At 32.4% G+C, this 19,861-nt stretch overlaps 3 protein-coding genes across 7 annotated transcripts; all 3 read left to right on the top strand.

Moving 5' to 3' along the window:
* The first annotated feature begins 2,326 nt into the window (after window positions 1-2,326).
* LOC113873497 (protein IQ-DOMAIN 1-like) lies at window positions 2,327-6,217 on the top strand. 4 transcript variants are annotated; one of them, XM_027511649.1, is made up of 5 exons: window positions 2,327-2,524; window positions 2,687-2,788; window positions 3,909-4,202; window positions 4,820-5,182; window positions 5,284-6,217. In XM_027511649.1, the coding sequence occupies exons 2-5, from the start codon at window positions 2,702-2,704 to the stop codon at window positions 5,935-5,937; spliced, it is 1,398 nt and encodes a 465-aa protein (XP_027367450.1). In that variant the 5' UTR covers window positions 2,327-2,524; window positions 2,687-2,701; the 3' UTR covers window positions 5,938-6,217. The 4 variants fall into 4 exon arrangements, with proteins under 4 accessions (XP_027367450.1, XP_027367466.1, XP_027367459.1 ...); XM_027511665.1 differs by having other exon boundaries at window positions 2,684-2,788; XM_027511658.1 differs by having other exon boundaries at window positions 2,681-2,788.
* Window positions 6,218-8,025: 1,808 nt separating this feature from the next.
* LOC113852412 (soluble starch synthase 1, chloroplastic/amyloplastic) lies at window positions 8,026-16,029 on the top strand. 2 transcript variants are annotated; one of them, XM_027482643.1, is made up of 15 exons: window positions 8,026-8,846; window positions 9,046-9,395; window positions 9,623-9,700; window positions 9,791-9,915; window positions 10,485-10,566; window positions 11,148-11,321; window positions 11,565-11,646; window positions 12,920-13,011; window positions 13,091-13,153; window positions 13,225-13,314; window positions 13,693-13,817; window positions 13,940-14,048; window positions 14,129-14,184; window positions 14,684-14,723; window positions 15,373-16,029. In XM_027482643.1, the coding sequence occupies exons 1-15, from the start codon at window positions 8,534-8,536 to the stop codon at window positions 15,526-15,528; spliced, it is 1,935 nt and encodes a 644-aa protein (XP_027338444.1). In that variant the 5' UTR covers window positions 8,026-8,533; the 3' UTR covers window positions 15,529-16,029. The 2 variants fall into 2 exon arrangements, with proteins under 2 accessions (XP_027338444.1, XP_027338445.1); XM_027482644.1 differs by having other exon boundaries at window positions 8,534-8,855; window positions 15,373-15,935.
* Window positions 16,030-18,041: 2,012 nt separating this feature from the next.
* Window positions 18,042-19,434, top strand: LOC113852789 (phytolongin Phyl2.2). Its single transcript, XM_027483160.1, has one exon. It carries the CDS (start codon window positions 18,335-18,337, stop codon window positions 18,992-18,994), a length of 660 nt encoding a protein of 219 aa, XP_027338961.1. The 5' UTR covers window positions 18,042-18,334; the 3' UTR covers window positions 18,995-19,434.
* The last annotated feature ends 427 nt before the right edge of the window (window positions 19,435-19,861 follow it).

The following is a 19,861-nucleotide window of genomic DNA, read 5'->3' as shown; positions in this document are numbered from 1 at the left end:
GTGCTCACCAGTGTGTATTTTAACTAATTAATAATATAAAAAATACTCAAATATAGCTATAATGACAATAACACTTACGTACATTCCTTTAGAAGTTGTTGAGCTATTGTAATAAATATAATATTTGTATTAGTTGTGAAATTTCTATTAAATATTAATTTTATAATATTTAAAAATTCATTAAAGACAATCATAAATTAATCAAATCTTTGGTGAATATTATATAGTATAGCACATATATTTTTATAGTATCCTATATTTTTATAGTATACCACATATATATCTTGATCGAAATATTTTTATCATTATATTTATTACGTAACAAATAAAGCAAATATTAATCATATAGAATTTATGAATAATTATGATTAATATTTACGTATTTTAATTAATCTATTTTAATTATTTACGTAAAATTAATTGTTTAAACTTTCTTTTCTCACACTCAAGGACGCTCAGTCCTCAAGCAAGTAAAGTTCCCGTTTTAAGTGCTAAAAAGGATTAACTTATTAGTTTTCATAAATAAAAATAATAATTACTTAAAAATAAACATTATATTATTAAGTATTTTTATTTAAAAAGATTGTTCATCCTATTATGAACTTCTCTTATGAAACAAAAATATTAAAAAAACATTTTTATATTCAAAATAGCTGTTCAACTAAAAAAATGTTAGGATTTATCCAATAGCTTTAAAATAATTTTCTTATTTTAATTTTAAGTTTTAAATATATTTTAAAATTAAAAATATAAGTCAAACATTCATTGTGACTTTCTCTCGCTCCATAAATTTTAATTTATTTTTTATACTCGTTAAAAAATTATCCTCTTAAAATTAGACATTGAATGAGCCCTACTTATCTACTTTTAATAAATAATTATAAATTTTTTACTCTTTATCCTTCCAAAGATTTTAATTACTGAATGAAAAAATATTTAATATATTTTATATTCTCAACATAATAATAAATGAGCATTTTTATTTAATATTTACTTCATAAAATAGTAAGATGACTATTACGAAGATATAACAAAAACTTTTTTTAATAAATCTCTTACTGGTGTTATATATATATATATATATATATATATTGTGAAATTATATAAATAAATTTTAATAATTACATTTTATCATAAATAATTAAAATTAAAAATATAAATTATGTAAAAGAATATCGTAAAAAGTAATTACATCACTTATCAAATTTTGTAAATTTTAACCATCATAAATGTTTGTACATGCATGTTTGATAGAATTGTTTAGAATAAATTTCTCATGTTAATCTTTTACATGAATCTTTTATATAAAAATTATAATCACCCTTTATATGTATTAAATAAATGTGATTTGATTAATGTTTATGAGCATTTATAAACACAATTTTTTTACATTATAAAATATTGTAAAAATGTAATGTAAACGCATATTTTTCATGATAAAATATTATTCAATACAATATTTTTAATATATTTTTATCATTTATTAATTTTTTAAAATTATAAATTATACAATCTCACTCTAATTTAACTACATTTACTAGTAGTTTTATAATTTTTAATAAATAATAAAAATATATTAGAAATGTGTTAAAAAATTTATTATTAATATATTTTTTTTGCTATTATTGTTAATATCTTTTTTTGTTGCTAAATTTGTTAATATCTTTTATATGTATTAAATAAGTGTAACTTCATTAATATTTATGGATCTTTATATCACAAATTTTTACATTATGAAAATTTGTGAAAATATAATATAAAAGAATTAATTTTATAATATCTTTTTTATTATTAATAAAAAATATAAAAATTATCAAATTATGCATGTCTTACTCTAATTTAACTACTATTATTCATAATTTTATAATTTTAATACATTGTAATAAATAATAAAAATTATACTAAAAATTATGTTAAAAAATAAGTTACTAGCACTCTTAATCAATAAATATCTAGACCCATTTTATATAAATTTATAAATAATTTTTTATAAAAAATTAATATAAAAATAAATAAAATATTTTTTATAAATTAAAAATAACTTACACTCTTAAATTTAAATAAATAAATACATAAATAAAATATATAAATTAATTTTAAATTGTAAAAAATTAATAAGTTTTATTACTTAATTTTAATCCTATAACAATTTATTAATAAATTTATCCACTCTAATGGAATAATTAATGACTGAGTTCGATTAAATTTATTAACATTGAATAAAACATTTTTTAGGTACAACTTAAATCCCCTTTTATATTTTCATATTTAGATTCTATTTCTCACCCACCTGCGTGATTACGGTTACTTACAATCTCTGTCTCTCTCACACACACACGCTCTCAGATACTGCATCCTCCCTCTCTCTCTCTCTCTCTCTCTCTCTATTCTGTATCTCAATTCACATTTCACAACCTTAGGACTCCGCTAAATGACCAAACAACACTTTCCCATGAATCTAAAAGATGCCACATACACACACAACACGTAAAGTTCCAGACACCAGCATTCGACTCAGTGGCAGGTTTGTTGTTTCACATCAAAACTCGTTTTCTTCTCTCAAATTTAGTACACATAGATATATATTCCTTCGTTGCATGAGGTTTTGGTAACAAATCGATTTTTAAGGTTCTGACATATCTGAATTGGTAATGCATATGATGTTGGTGGTGACTGTAAGAAGCAGATCCTTTCCTCACAGATGGGGAAGAAAGGAGGTAGCTGGTTTTCCTCTGTGAAGAAAGTTTTCAAGTCATCTTCTAAGGACTCGCCGGTAACGGAGAAGAAGGTGATTCATTCATTCCCTTGTTTTTTTTTTTTTTTTTGTTGTCTTCTTTCGTGTAGTTTTTTATTTATTTTACGACCAATGAATTTCTTTTTTTTATTCATATAAATTAATTTACTGATTTAGGATTTTGCACTTTGATTGAAGTTCCGTAAGCATAATGAAATGCTCATTATTCGTGAATTTTCTTCCCTTGTCTTTTCCTTTTTGTCCTTCAGTCGTTTGCTTACCGAGTATATACGCATTCTCACTGTTAAAAGATATTTGGAACATAAATTTTCATTATCTATTCCCTTAAATGATAACAATTTATCATCGAAATGGTTGAAGCACTATACTGACTGCTGCGATCAAATTGATATTTTCCTATAATAGCAATAATCATTTGAAGATTAAGTCCTTAATCTTTAAATCGTATCATGAAATTGATGTTTTAAGCATGTTTCCAAGACTAAATTGGAGGTTTTCTTGCTGGCATTGTTTTAAAAATTTATTGTCTTTTTCATTTTTCTAATCGTAGAACTAAAAATTGTTATTTTAATAGGCAATACGAAACTGGTTGTATACGTTAATCTATTTGTACATATATTTTGACGACTCTAATTGTGAATTACGTCATTAATCACCGATTCATGTAGAAGTTCTTGAATTAGTCATGAACCTTTTCTCAATCCCCAACAAACATAAAGAAAGCAGAAATTGCTTAACCGCAGCATAATTAATGTTATCATTGCGTTCTACCTTACACATTGAAGGCTAAGAGCTCCTTCATAAGTACGGTAAGTGAAGTTCTTAGTTGTTTTTGTTGTTGTCTTTTATGCCACCACATAAAAGGATGAGCTACCTGGCTCTTAGGACCATCAATCCAATACAGTATGTAATTATGTGAGTATATGGTCCCCTATCATGTGAACATGTATCAAATAATTTTACTAGTATTTGTGTCACATAGTTATCGTACCACCTAACCCATCACATCATTCATCTCCATCATCATGTGCTTCCCATGTCAGATCTCCATCATGTTAAACAAAACACATTCCATTTGATGTTTCATTATTCCTTGATTTTCCAAATGATTGGTAATTAGGAGTTGATCGATGTTGGGGTTTTGCACTTTCAGAAAGAGAACAACGAAGAGCAATGGCAACATGAAGCGCCTGAGGTTGTGTCTGTTGAGCATTTTCCTGCTGAGAGTTCTCCAGATGTGACCAATGAGGAGAGTGACACGTCAACACCAGTGACTGAAGGTAGAAACCATGCCATTGCCTTTGCAGCAGCAACTGCTGCAGCTGCTGAAGCTGCGGTTGCTGCTGCTCAAGCAGCTGCTAGAGTTGTGAGATTGGCTGGTTATGGACGACACTCCAAGGAAGAAAGAGCAGCAACACTCATTCAATCATACTACAGAGGCTACCTTGTAAGATCCCCTTTGGATTTCTCTTACAACTTTGAGTAACTATTCTTGTTTTCTTTTGGTGAAGTTGTTATTCGTTGTTTAATGTGTCATTGTAGTATCACAATTCATTGGTTCGGTATGGGCCATAAATATGCCACCCACTCCAAAAGTTTTTTAGTTATATGTATTAATAATATATGAATGACACTTGCAGACTGTTGTACTATATGACTCCCTTCTTCTTCTTCTTCTTCTTCGTACATTAAAGTTCACATGGATTCGTTATTTACATAAACTAAACTTAAAAAGGGAAAATATATGGAACATAAAATTTTCCTTATTTGTTTGGGATAATAAAAGGTTATCTGAAAGTACTATATTTATGAATTGCTTAGAGTTGATGATACCTTGATCATTGTACCTAAAACCAAATAACTTTATCATTTGGTCGGTTGCTAGCGCATATCCGTCCATTAAAAGTATACTTAAAACTCAAGCCATCTCTTTTTCAACTGATTTTAGTATCTTTGCTTTCTAGCCTGTCATGGGTTTACTGTGAGAATTTTTTACCACAACTTTGAATGCGGTAAGTGATTGCGACCCAAGTAAGGTCAATCTGATTGGTGTTGAATCTTTAGGCTCGGCGTGCACTGCGTGCTTTGAAGGGTCTAGTGAGGCTACAAGCACTTGTGAGGGGACACAACGTGCGCAAGCAAGCACAGATGACAATGCGATGCATGCAAGCATTAGTGCGAGTACAGGGAAGAGTAAGAGCTCGCAGACTCCAGTTAACACACGAGAAACATCAGAGGAAAGTGGAGCAAGAGCAAAGAGAATTTGAGGAACAAGATCCTAAGTTTATGAGCCCCATTGCAATGTTAGACACAGATGGTTGGGACAATAGGCGACAAAGTAGCCAACAAATTAAGGAAAATAGTTTAAGGAAACATGAAGCTGCAATGATGAGGGAAAGAGCACTTGCATATGCCTTTAATTGCCAGGTTATTGTTTATTCAATATATATTTTTCTTCTTTGAAATTCCTGCAGAGAGAACCCTTCCTGCATGCATCCATTTTTCATTGTTGATGATTTTGCATGCAGCAACAGCAGAGGCAATACATGCAGATAGAGCCAAATGGTGATGATATTGGAAGCTATGCCATTGAGCGTGAAAGGGCCCAATGGGATTGGAACTGGTTGGAACGTTGGATGTCATCACAATCACAGCATGTTAAGCACTTGGGTCCACGTGAGACCCTTTATAGGACTCTTGCCGCTACTACAACCACTGCTACTACTGCCACTGATGACATGTCTGAGGAAAAAACAGTGGAAATGGACATGGCAACAACACTGGACTCAACTCATGTTAACATGGGCCTTGGCAATCATGACTCTCTAGAATCAAGCCCCATATCATATAGGCTCCACCAACGACACCACAGTGCAGGTGTGCCTAGCTATATGGCCCCAACCCAGTCTGCAAAGGCTAAGGCTCGGAGTCAGGCTCAGTTTAAGCAACGGGCTTCATCTGGGCCTAACTGGAACTCATCCACGAGGAGAAGTTATGCTCTTGGGTTGGGCTGTGACTCACCAAGCTCTGGTGTGGCCACTGCAGTTCATATGTTTCCAAGGAGCCCAGGCCCGAAAATTAATGGGATTCGCCTTCAATCTAGACGGATTTCAGGTGGCAGCCCAGATAATGTTGGCGTGGAGGATTGGGCCCTTCCCCTCGGAGCCCACGGTTGGGCTTGATTTGATTATTTTTCTAAACATCATTATAATTATAGTAGGATGTTTTGTGTGCTCTGAACTTTGGTCGTTGACATGCAATGGTGCTTATTATTCATGGACAGTTTAATAATGTCATTGATGTCGTGTCATGAACATAAATATTGAGATTTTATAACCCGACCCCCCAAGCATACCCAAAACGCAATATTGTAGTGTCTAGGACCTCATTTTATGCTGTTTCACATGTAAGAAAAATGTTTGAAATTTTGTTTTTCTGTTCAAAATAAATAAATGTTTGTTTGAGTATTTTTCTTTCCACTAAAATTGTATAATTTTGAATTACTGTGTTGATTACTACCACTATATTAATGCTTCATACGGCCATGAGATTGTTGGTAATGATATTTAAGTTAATTTTTTTTCTTAATTCTATTTTTAACACTTTTTATTTATGTGACATTTTTAGCATGTTTTAGTTATACGATATCCATGATTATCAATAGTGAATTCATTGATACCATAAATAGTATTGATGTCATTTATTTTTGAAAATTCGATTTTTGATACCCTCCTATAATTATATAAAAGATGTGCGACTTTGTAAGTTTTCATGGGAGATTAAGCATGCATTTTTTAAACTTTAGAAGATTTGTGTTGAAGGTAGATAATGACACTTCTTTATAGTTTTAATGACTGAGAAAATTGTTTTTTTTTTCTTTTTTTAATGAGGTGAGATATTTTGTAGTCATGACACAATGAATAGGGACCAAATTACTTTACAAGTATTGTCAAAATTATTTCATTTAAAAGTTGTTTATAAGTATTAAATTTTATTAATTTAATTATAAATTTGAATATTTTTCTCAAGTGGGTTAAGTATGTAAAAATTATATAAATTAAAAATTAATAGATAATTTATTGAATAAATTTCTTTTAATGCTTGATATATATTTTTAAAATATGAGTAAATATCAGTCATAAGCTTTATACGTATGGAGGTTTGATTCTTTTAAAACTTATATTTGATCAACATATTAATATTACACTATTCAATGATTTAATTAATATAGTTTAATGTTTATAAAAAATATTTGGTGAAATAACTCCAAAATAACTATGACAAGAAGTATTATTGAAGAAACTTGATTTGTGCTCGTGAGTGAGTCTTTTCTTGACTTTTGTTTGAGATTGTGAGGGTGAAGCTTTACTTTTACTTATTGATTTTGTGATGAATTTCAAATATGACCATGTTACGGTAACAGTTGGTCATTGCTATATTTAAATTTAGGTATATATGGATTTTAACTATTTTTTTTTTATTGTGGAATTTGTTTAAACTATATCGAAGACTATGGCATTTTAATCAAATAAATAGAGAAATTAAAGGATGAAACATCAAAATTGTATTGTCCTTCTCTTTGATTCTATCAATTGTTAACACATTTTAATCACATGAAGCTTTTAACACATTCTCACAATGTGAATTCTCACACTGAGTAGTAAATCTATTGATAAATATGATTCATATAAATGTTAAGTAATTCGCAACGGATAAATGTCAAGAAGAAGAATGTACGGCCATCTATTGTAAACCAATCAATCTCATGTCCCTTTCTCTATTTTTCTTCAGTTAAATTTGTTTATTTTTATTTTATTTTATTTATAGATATTATTTGTAAGGCTGAACTATTCCTGATCTTGAATGTATGAGTCCAAGAACGAAATACTGTTAAACTTAAATAAAAACAGGCATCAAATTACATTAAAAGCTTAATGAAAAATTGCTTTCAATATATTGATGTTATTTTGACACTATTTCTTTCATTTTGTCTTTTTTGTTAGAGATTAGGGATATTTGGAGATGACATCTGAAACAGAGAAAACAAAATAGTAAGAAAAGTAACAAAAGGGTGAGAAGAAAAGCAGAAAAAAAATGTTGTTTAGAAGGGTTTTTTTTTTCTTTCAATTTTCATATGAATAAAAAAGGTAAACAAATATATTTATCATCATTTTTTTTTCTAGTAAGCAAATGTTTTCATATTTTAAAATTATATTTATTTTATTTAATAATTTAACAATAAAACCGTCCCTCCTTTTTTCTCCCTATTCAAACAACCAAACCTTCTTCCTTTCCTTTTACTTCCCTATCTCATTTGTTCTTTCTCCTCAGCTAAACAAAGCATAAACACTAGTATGAATGAGAATCAAATAACCATGCCTTAAAAAGACAGATAAATATTTAAAGAGAAAAAAAAGCTTTGAGTTTTGTTTCTTTCCTTCTTTCATTAAGAATTAAAAATGCGTTAAAGAAGAGAGAAAATTCTAAAGTAGCATGAAAACTGAAGAAATAGTGTGCTAAAGAAGAAGAAGAAAAAGGAGAAAGGTAAATGGGTTTTGGGTTTTGGCGCTTTTTCTGGATCTGAGGGAAGTACGCTTTTCTCTTTCCAAATCCAACTTATAACTTCCCCCTTCCACGTCATGTGACCACTGCACTGTGCCCTGCTTCTTTTTGTTTCTTCTCTTTCCTTCCTCGTTCACCAATCGCGATCCCTTCCCTCCTACATTGGATTTCCCTCTCCCTCTCTCTCTCTCTCTCTCTCTCTCCCCTCCAAAAGGCATGGAGTCTCTGCAACTTGTTCCTCTTCTTCTGCGTCCTCTTACGTCATCATCACCACCGCCAACTCAGCATCGCTACCATTCACCGTTAATAAGGCAACTCTGTTTCCCTTCTTTCCTCAAAAGAACAACAAAAAACGCCATCCTACGATCATTTCCCGGCGACACTCAAGGCGGTGCCGCCGCTTCACCAGACGGTCCCTTCGCCTTCGACGATGAAGTCTCTCACCACAAAGAAGAAAGAGCTCTCGTGTTATCCAGAGAAATCGATGCTTTTGGCTATCTTGTTGGCTTTCGCTTGATTCCTGAGTCTGGTGAGTGGTGTGAACACGGTTTTTTTTTTCTCATTTTTCTTTCCTTATTTTTCCATTTTAAAATTCAAAGACACATGTTAAGTTATATTTCTGTGTTATTTTGTATTGAATTGAAAAAGTGGTGTACTGTTATTATGGTTTTGGAGGATGTTATGGTTTTTCAGTGCTGGAGAGTTTATTATGAGAGTGTGACATGCAGGGAATGTGAGTGAAGAAGCTTCTAGTAGCGATGAAGTTGAAGAACCTGTGGTTGAGGATATAGAAGAGGAGAAAGCTCAGACTAGAGTCTCCTACAACATTGTTTTTGTGACTGCTGAAGCTGCACCGTATTCGAAGACTGGTGGCCTTGCTGATGTTTGTGGCTCTTTGCCAATAGCACTGGCAGCTCGTGGACACCGTGTGATGGTTGTCTCGCCTAGATATATTCATGGTACTTCTGAGGATGATAAGTTATCTGATGCAGTTGATCTTGATCGGATCAAAGTGTATTGCTTTGGGGGTGCTCAAGAAGTTGGGTTTTTCCATGAATATAGGCAAGGTGTTGATTGGGTATGAAGTTTGATATACTTATATTTTAATTTTTAAATGCATTTGGTACTCTTTGGAGAAGTTAGTTTTTCACTGACCTTAGTGGCCCTGTGTGATCAATGTAATAGACATCAAACAAGGGTTTATTGTCTTGGTTTGCTAAAGACATTTGATTTCTTACCTAGTAGCATCTATTTTTGACGTGTATTTTCTATGTTGATGATACTCGGTGCACATCGTTGTTTCAGGTATTTGTGGATCACCCCTCTTACCATAGACCAGGGAATCCATATGGAGACAAGTATGGGACTTTTGGGGATAATCAGGTATATTCTTCTTAGTTCTAGCTTTGATGCTAGATTGGTGTTACACATTCATGAATAATGATGAAATTTCCTTCTCACTTGGTTTTACAGTTTCGGTTCACTTTACTTTGCCATGCAGCATGTGAAGCTCCACTGGTGCTATCATTGGGAGGGTTCAGTTATGGGGAAAATTGTTTATTCCTTGTTAATGATTGGCATGCCAGCCTAGTTCCGGTGTATGCATACCTACCTTTATCCTCCCTTTTTATCAACCCCCCTACACCTTTCTTTTCCTATGAAGATATTCAATCTCTGCTTTTCCCCCAACCATACTATATCTGTCCAAATTTTTCTTTAAAATAAAGCAAGTACATTTGCTTTAATAAATATTATCTTTCTTCCAATATCTCCCCTAAAGTGCTGCAATTTTCTATTTGTTTTAGAAACTTAGATTTTCCTTTGTTTTTTATTTCCTCATACTACCACTCCCATGAGAGTTGTAATACTTTATTCTATTCTAGTATAAACAAATCTCTTAGGGACAACTTTTCCCGTTGTGATTCTCAGCATCATAAAAAACCATAGTAAGGATGTTAAAAACTTCATTTCATCTTATGAAGACCAAAATTAATAATAGGCTATCCATAAATAGCTGTCAATGACGCTAAAAGTTTATCTTATGAAGACCTAAAATCAATAATGTGGATTTCACACTTTTACGTTTCATTTGAAGTTTCTTGTGATTTGTTTGAGTTGTATTATTGTCTTACTGAGGATAAGTACTGGTACTTTGATTGTTGTGCAGACTTTTGGCAGCAAAGTATCGTCCGCATGGGGTATATAAGGATGCTCGTAGTATATTAGTGATACATAATATAGCACATCAGGTAAGTTAATTCATTTTATTTTATTTTTTGGAGACATTACTAAGAGTGGCGGCAATAGTATCATGCTTTGATCTCTGCCTTCGGAAATGAGTTTTCAAGCATCAACAACAGAACTTAGACAGATTGATCCTGAAAGACCTAATAGATAAATACATTGTTAAAAAATAAAAATTATTACTTTTATCTTGAAGTTTATGCCGCCAACAGACAAGCACAATCCCATTTGGTCGGATTTATTTTGAAGTTGGTTAATACATAGAATGCAAATGTGTTGGTCATTGTCACATTGAAATGCATGATTTGAACATGATTATGGCTGTGTATTCATATCAAAGATGCTCATTTCTGTTAGTATGTTGTCTTGGAAAAATGTGTCTTTGATCTGTGATGCTACAAATATGGTGCATTACGCTTTTCTGTATATAATGTATATTAATATTAATTCAAGAAATATGGATTGTAAGGATTCTGGATGAAAGTGTGTGAGTAATAACCTACAGAAGTAGTTGTTATAAATTCTTAGATGGTGTATCGCACACCTTTAAGTGTAGTTCAATGAAGCTGATGAAATTATATGTTAGGGAGTGGAGCCTGCAATTACATATAGTAATTTGGGGCTGCCTCCAGAATGGCGGGGAGCACTGGAATGGGTGTTCCCTACGTGGGCAAGGATGCATGCTCTTGACACAGGTGAAGCTGTCAACTTTCTAAAAGGTGCCATTGTTACAGCTGACCGGATAGTAGCAGTAAGCAAGGTCAGAATACTGCATATCATATATTTTGCTTCCTTCTGTTTTATCAAGTAGTATTTCTATGTTGGTCGCTATTCTTCTGTTCCTTATATTGGCCACTCATTTTAAAATTTTTTTGATCGCCCAGAAGTTAAAACCTTACGTCACTATGATGTCATAACAAATTAACAATCTTGTATAAGACAAGCATCTTGTATTTATTGTGTAACAATATGCAATGCGTAAAGTTCTGCCTCCCTTTTCCAGGGCTATTCCTGGGAGATAACAACTACTGAAGGTGGACATGGTCTACATGAGTTATTAAGTAGTCGAAGAAGTATTCTCACTGGTATTTTTTTTTTCTTCTATCATACATTTTCAAACTCTTATACGATATGAAAGGCTTATTTATGGCTGAAGAATTTTGGAGTTGATAATGTGATGTATAACCTGAAGGAACTGTAATTCTTTGAGCAAGTTAAACACTACTTTGGGGCAAATAATTCTCTTCAGTGGAAATGTGTATTTCCAATAAAAGTTTCAGATTGTATTTTATAGATTTAAGGTGATGTTATTGGACTTTGACACCCATACAGTAGGTTGACTTGAATGTAAACTTGCAAAAACTAATGAGCAGCAGAGTGAATAACAAATTTTGCTAGTTACTCAGGGACCTTGTGATACTCTCAATTAATAGTCATTGTACATCTAAAGTTTTTTTTTACTCTGTTGTGAATCAAATCCTACTTGAAAGCACTCTTTCATGTTAACTGGTTTTGATGGCAAAGAACTGGGTGTCAGAAATTTGAGACACCAATGTGACAAGAAATCTTCTAATGAATTGATTAGAAGACTTTCATATCTGAATATCGACTTGCAAGATTTTTTCTTCATAAAAAATGCATAGAAGCCTATACAACCTTCAATTGCTGCTATATTGCACCTCAGTGTTGCTTAATTGTTAATTGCTATATGGTGTTCATGTGGAGTGCTAATATTAACAGATCTTATTTTCTGCTCACAAAAATTTATGTGATGCTTTGGTCATTTGTTTAAGGATCATTAAAGCATAAAAAAGATAGAACTAGTTATTCTCTCTCTCTTTTTATTTTATTTTAAGTTGAGGGATGTTAGCTACTGGAGTTGAATACTACCAAAAGGAAAAGGTCACAGTTAGAAGGGCTCTATTAATTTCCATTTTGTTTTTTCATCAAGCTGTTTTATTCAAATAATTTTTTGCAACTCATTTATGTAATGCACTTGTGAAAAAATGCTAATGCTACTTTGGACTTGTAAAAGTTGTGTATTTGTTTTGAAATCTTGATTCGTGTCATATAGTTTGCTGTAATGATATTGGTTTGTATTTCAATAGAAAATTGTTGAACCCCCTATAGTTTGTTTTCAAAATAGCAGCCCTATTTGATTTCATAAATTTAGTAGCAAAGGAATGCTTTTGTCATTATTTTTTTTCCCTCACGATCGTGTCTAATGCTTTGACTTGTACAAGTAGTTGTGAGTCAATATATGGGAATTAGAAACCAAAACAAGAAAATATGTTGTTAATTATTTTCTGAATGATGTGCCTTGATCCTCAATCTTGTAATAGTTTTATTTTTGACTAGGAATCACAAATGGAATTGATGTCACTGAATGGGATCCATCATCCGATGAACATATTGCTTGCAACTATTCCGCTGATGACCTTTCGGGGAAGGTTGCTTCAGTCTTCTGTCTATCATCCCTCTTCTTTCTTTAGCTGAACTTGGCTTACCTTAAATATCTGTAATGTACAGGCCAAATGCAAAATTTCCTTGCAGAAGGAATTGGGTCTTCCAGTGAGGCCTGATTGTCCATTGGTTAGTTTGTTATTTGTACGGTAATAATCTTACTCACTCTTACCGGTATTGACTATTGCTGAAATTTGTAGATTGGATTCATTGGAAGACTAGACTACCAGAAAGGTATTGACCTGATTCGCTTGGCAATTCCAGAACTCATTGAAGATGATGTTCAGTTTGTAAGTGATTTTGTAAATCAATTCTATAAAAACAACACATGCTGTGCCAAATAATTAAATCCATGGTTTGGTGGTATGTAAATGTAGGCTATGTTTACTGGTAGGATGTAAAATATATCTTCAGATATTGCAGAATATAGGTGCTAAATACCATTTTAAACATCTTGATACTTACCATAAAAAAATTCCATTTGGTAGATCATTTTTTAAAATGCAACCTCGCTCCTTTTGTGAATAATTTCATTTGAGAGTATTTGAGGCCCCTTGAATTCTAATTGACAGATTTAAGTATAACTTCTGAGAAATATGTTTTATATTTGTGGCCCTCCTAAATGGTTGGGACTTTCTAGTTATTTTTCTTTTCTTTTTTTTTATCAGGTAATGCTTGGTTCAGGAAACCCTATTTATGAAGATTGGATGAGAGAAACAGAGTCAGCGTATAGAAATAAATTTCGGGGTTGGGTGGGATTTAATGTTCCAATATCTCATAAAATAACTGCAGGGTAACAAAACTTTACTTTGTCAGTGCATTCCGATTAATTTCATCTTTTCTAAGAAATTGTTGGGTCATTCAAAATTTTCTTACTGTATGTGCACCTTCTTACCGTATTTCTGGTATGATCAGCTGTGATATACTGTTAATGCCATCTGCATTCGAGCCCTGTGGACTGAATCAGTTGTATGCAATGAGATATGGAACTATACCTGTGGTTCATGAAACTGGGGGACTAAGAGTAAGTCAAGAAAATGTAAGCAGTTGACTAATTCAATATGATTTCTTTGCCTTGATGACTTTCTCTTTAATTCTTTACAGGATACTGTTCAAAATTTTAATCCATTTGCTGAAGAAGGAGATGGTGAAGGCACTGGGTATGTTGCCCACGGCTTGGATTTTTTTCCTTCAATTATCCAATTGCCATTTTTCCTTTATTATCTTACAGTTTGTCGGTCCAAGTAAAACTAACATAATATGGGGTGATAAAAATATGGAACGTATAATATGCATGGCTGGCTCTTATATTTAAATTTGTTGCTATAATGCTGTGAATTTGTCTAAGTACGTAAATATAATTCAGCAATCAGATAAACTCCCATAATTGTGTACAAGCCTGGATAAAAGGTGATGGCTTGTAACCATGCCAATTATAAATATACATTGTAAGCGCAGATTAGGTGGTCACAACTCACAACTGACTTGAGTTGTGAAAAAATAGATATCGAAGTTAACAAGAAAGGGGCCATTTATTTATACTTGACTAATGGTTAGCTTTCTAAATCTATTGATTCATGCGATAGCCCCAAAATTTCACTAATACAATATGAATATGCTTATTAAATTGTTTGACATTGTTTTGAACTTCACTCACAGGTGGACATTTTCTCCCCTGACGAAGGATAGCATGTTAACGGTAAGCTTGATGTTCTTTTCATAAATTTCATTGTTTTCATATATAAGCATACCCTGGCAGCATCTTAATATTTCAATCTAGAAAGTTCTGTTGTTTGTCTTTTGCAAATTGACCGGAGTTTTCTCATCTATTCCTTGTTGATTATCAAAAGGTTACAATATAAGTTTGTAGTTGTGAACTTGTGCGCGCTCTCCTTGTCTTCCTTTCTCCTTTTTGTGTATGGGGGAAGGAGACCATCTCTGGATAGAAAGCAAGCTATAGGCTAATATGGATAAGCATAATTTTATCAAAACCAATATATTCTTGTCTGAGTTCATTGGGGTGCTGTCCTTGGTCTATTGACACTGACGGCACGTTTGGTGGTTTACCATTGCTATTTCTAATTGCTATCTTTGGGATGGCTTCTGGAATCTTGTTACCGGCCTTTAGGTGTTAAAAACACCCATATCAAGTTACTAAAACATTGAGGAGTCTGTACCAATCTATTCCATGCAGTCTATGGTGGATTGACATGTTAGAATGTGGGAAGTATTGGCTAACTTTGCTCATTTTATGATATTTCCCACCACAACGTTTCTCTCTCTCTCTCTCTCTTGTCCTTTTTGGCTGTTGTCGTGATCGTGGACTTAAATTTCATTTATTTTGACAGGCTCTAAGATATGCCATTCAAACGTATAATGAATACAAGTCTTCTTGGGAGGGATTGATGATAAGAGGTATGACGAGAGACTACACATGGGTAAATGCTGCCACTCAATACGAGCAAATTATTGAGTGGGCATTCCTCGACCCTCCCTATTGCTGAAAGCTGAGATAAAGCATTAATGATCAGATCAAAAATTTCTTCAAAAATCCAGGCTACTCAAGAGGATTATCGTGTTCATAATTATGGATTAGGGATAACATGAAGGAGGCCCTTTTTTCTTTGCTCATTTTGAGTCTCCACCAGCTTCTTGTAATTTTATTATCAAACAGTTTTTCCTACCTTTTATTGAGGGATGCACATATCTCACCCGTCTTGGGCTTTACTCTTTGATGATATGATAGGTACATATACTCAGCTAGGCAGTCCAGGTGGAATTTTTTCCACTGATTGAAACTCCACTTTGTTTGTAACTATGCTAGTATCTGATGCTGTTAGAACTTTTTTAACCATTAAAGGGGTAAAAGGGATAATCAATTGGGATGCACAGTTATTGCTTTTGTACTCTAGACCGGTCATGTGCTACATTGAATTTGCACCATGTGAGAATGTGCGTCCATTAACATTGGTTAAAAGTGAAAATTGATGAAAGCTGTGTTATTGCTGATGACGAAGACAATTTGCAAGATAAGTCAATCTTTGGCTTGTGCATTTCTTTGATATCCGCCACCACTTATGACAATTGGTTAGGCAACTCCCTGGGGGCCTGCAACCTAGTCATCGTTGTCCAACTTTTTGTGTAGCCAGCGCGTGGGTTTTATTTTAAAATGCTTTATTTTATTATAAATAATTATAAAGTGTTTTTTTTTATAAAAAATTATATATAGATAAATAATTAATGTGAATGCTATTTTTATTATAAGTTTAAAGAACTTGTAATAAATAATTTATCTATAATTTATATTTTTATTATTTTATATTATTGGATTTCTTCTGCACTGTGCATATATTATTATATTAAAATATGGTTATATTGTATGTTCTTTCAATTTAATAAATTTACAAACTTCAAAATAATTTATACTTTTATTATAATAAATAGGACTAAGTTAATGAGATAAGGTTTTTAAAATTAAGAAAAAGTTAAATTTCAAATCAAAAGTGATTTTTTAAAAAATATTCAATGTGAAAGAAATCATGTGGTGCAAGTAAGAGGATAATAGTTCTAAATTTAAAACAATTTCACTTATATAATTATGTATATAATCTTTTCTACATAATTTGTGAGTCTGAATTCTTAAACAATAAATATTATGTTATATAAAAAAATTACTAAAGAGATAAATTTAAAATTAAAAAACCTAAAAAGTAAGATTTAATTTAAAATTAAATCTAATGTAAGTTTAATAAGCTTCTAAAATAAAATCAGATCTTTTATTTCCATTAAACATCGTTAAATTTACTTCTCATCCTTTCTAAAATCCAACTTTGAAACATATTAATTAAATATAATAATTAAATGAGAAAAATAACTATTAAGAAATAAATATTATAAAAGCATAAAAAATTAGCCTTTACCTTCAACACAACTCAATAAGCTGTGTCATACTTACGCAGCACTTTTAGGAGCTGTCCCTCCATGACGATGATCCTAGTTAACATTTTTACGACGTTACAGGTGTAACTGTTAGGTTATAATATCCATCATCCATGTCATCTGCACATTTTCTTAAGTTCATTACTCAAGTCCACCATCAAAGGTGGATCTCCTCGACCATACCAATACCTGCAGCCATGTACTCATGTCTTCACCATTGTTACACTCCTATTAAAATTCCAGTCCATCTTCACCTCAATTGAAAATTTAACTATTACACATGCATATGTGAAGTGTTTTCTATTACTTGCTCTCTTAAACAACAAATTTACTAACCTCTATATAAAATTTATATAAAGAAAATATTCCTTTAACTCAACTATGCTTATAACTTCTTATTCTTGTTTTTGACTAATACTTGAGAACAAACATTGTACACCATAATAACCAACATTAGAGTTGGGCAAAAAAATTAAGTACAAGTTCTGATTGTTTCATGAATTAATATATCTTCTACATAAAAATAATTTAATCAATAATTAAAGTTCTCACAAAAACAAGTTGATTTTTATAATTTTTAAAATTAATGTTAATTATCAAACTTTAAAAAAATCAAAATTTGTCAAAGCGACACGTGATTCGGTATGACCAAACTAATAAAATAACTAACAGAATTGATACACAAAAGTGGAATAAGTTTTGTCGTTATAATTGTTTTATCTCTTCGCATAACACCTTTTTTAAAATGTATTTTAATATACAATGAAAAAAATTATTTTTAATATGTTATAAAAAATAATTTACACTAAAAACCATCATAAATATGAATTTTAAATTATTAACAAATCAATAATTTTTTTATAAGATAATTCATGATTAAATGATAATATAAATTTCTGTATATTGTCATCTAGATGAAATTAATAAAAAACAAATAATACCTTTTTATTCTTAAATAAGATTAAAAAGTAATTTATATAATAATAATAATTTAAAAATTGACAATTTAAAAAAGTGTGTGTGTATATATATATATAATATTATTGACAATAGATTTTTCTCTCCACTCAATAACTCAATTCAATCGTGATTATTGATTGATTCACATAAAACCAAACGAAGAGAAGGCAAAGTGATGGAAACGAAGAGAGGAAGGAGAAGTTGGTAATTTAGAAGAAACGAAAGGGACAGTTGGCTATGGTTGGGCACTCTGCGCAGCCAATCGAATCGAATCGAATCGCTATTCTCTTTTCTTCTCTTCATTCCCTCATCTCATTTGATGAAATCGAAAAGCAAAACCCTAATGAAGAAAATGATGACGTGCAATTGAAATTCAAGTCCCTCATCCAGTGAATTCAATTGCTTTCTGCAATGATTTCAAATCCAGAGTTGATCCACTACGTCTGCATTGCGAGATCGAACACCATAATTGCCCAACACATGAACGAACAACACCCCAACATGGAAGCATTGGCATCTGAATGCGTCGCACAAACCCCTCCCAATCACTCACTCTTCTCCCACACCGTCAGCAACCACACCTACACCTTCCTCATAGACCCTCCCTTCGTTTTCTTCGCCATATTCGATCACCATCTCCTCAAATCCCAAACCCTCCCTTTCCTCAACCGAATCCGATCCTCCTTCCGCCAAACCCTATCCTCTTCCCAACACCACTTCGCTCCTCTCTCCTTTCAGCCCCAATTTCATTCCATCTTCAACGATGCTCTTCAGAATCACAACAACACCGTCCCTCCCAAGACTCAGCCTCTTCTTCCCCAACCCCAATGCTTGAAGAAGAAGAAGCGGCTTATGGAACCCAATGATTCCAAGGATGCGGCAATGCTCGACGTCTCTGAAGACGCCGTTTCCTTCCCTAACTCCAAGCCCCTCCCTCTCGATCGCCAGAAGGCAAAACACGTCTGGAAGAAACATGTGTGGGTCGTTCTCCTCCTTGATTTGTTCGTCTGCGCCGTTTTGTTCGTTATTTGGTTATGGGTTTGCAGCGGATTCAAGTGCATCGCTTATTGATATCAAATTTCATTTCAACACTCGAAATTTTTCAATCTTAAAAAAATGTTTTTTTTTTTTTTGGGGGTTTGGTTTTTGTCCCTTCTCTTTCTGGAGGGATTCTTAGCCGCTTGAGAAGCATGGAAAGTGCAGAGGCAGAGGATACCTCCTCTTCTGTACATGTGATTGGGGGTTTCGGTTTGCTTCTTCATCACCTCTTTTGTTTTTTCTTTTCTTTTTTCAATTCCTTTTTCTTAATGGGAATTGCATATGAAGATCTTGTTAAGTTATTATGTGGTCTGGGGTGAGATTTCCTCAATTGTTCAAAATTACAGATTCCACATGTTGACTGTGATATACTCTCTTTCCACTTTCCACTTTCCACTTTCCACTTGCCAATTGCCAAGCATTGTTATTATTATTACTGTAAACTTGATTTATAATTTATGACGCTGGGTGTTTCTTCTTTAGTACACGGTTATGTTAACTGGGGTATATGTTCTGTTCTTGAATATGTGTTTGATGTATTGATAAAAATGATGAGCATGTGGAGGGTGGACGTGTGTCTTGTGTAGTGTTGAGTTGGTGTTCTTGAAGAATTGAATCCGTTCTCGTTCTCTATCAGACGAAAGTAATCTCCCACCAGTTTAGGAATCTATCCTTTTCAGTTGTCACACGGTTAATTTTTCTGCTTGATGATGTGAAGGAAAGATGAGGTGTTTTTCGAATGAGGGAATTGCAAGTGTTGGGGGTGCATAGTTGTATGATTTCTGAGAAGGGTGGGTTACATGTTACGATTTATATAGCTTGTTTCAATTCAAGTTTAACCAGATGTGTTTTTACTTCAACGCAACTAATTATAGTCTTTACGTCAGATTCACGTTTACT

Source organism: Abrus precatorius, unplaced genomic scaffold, assembly GCF_003935025.1.
Source record: "Abrus precatorius isolate BTA unplaced genomic scaffold, Abrus_2018 Scaffold10, whole genome shotgun sequence".
NCBI lineage: Eukaryota > Viridiplantae > Streptophyta > Magnoliopsida > Fabales > Fabaceae > Abrus > Abrus precatorius.
Note: the sequence above shows the minus strand (reverse complement) of the source record. Positions and strands in the feature narration are given on the sequence as shown.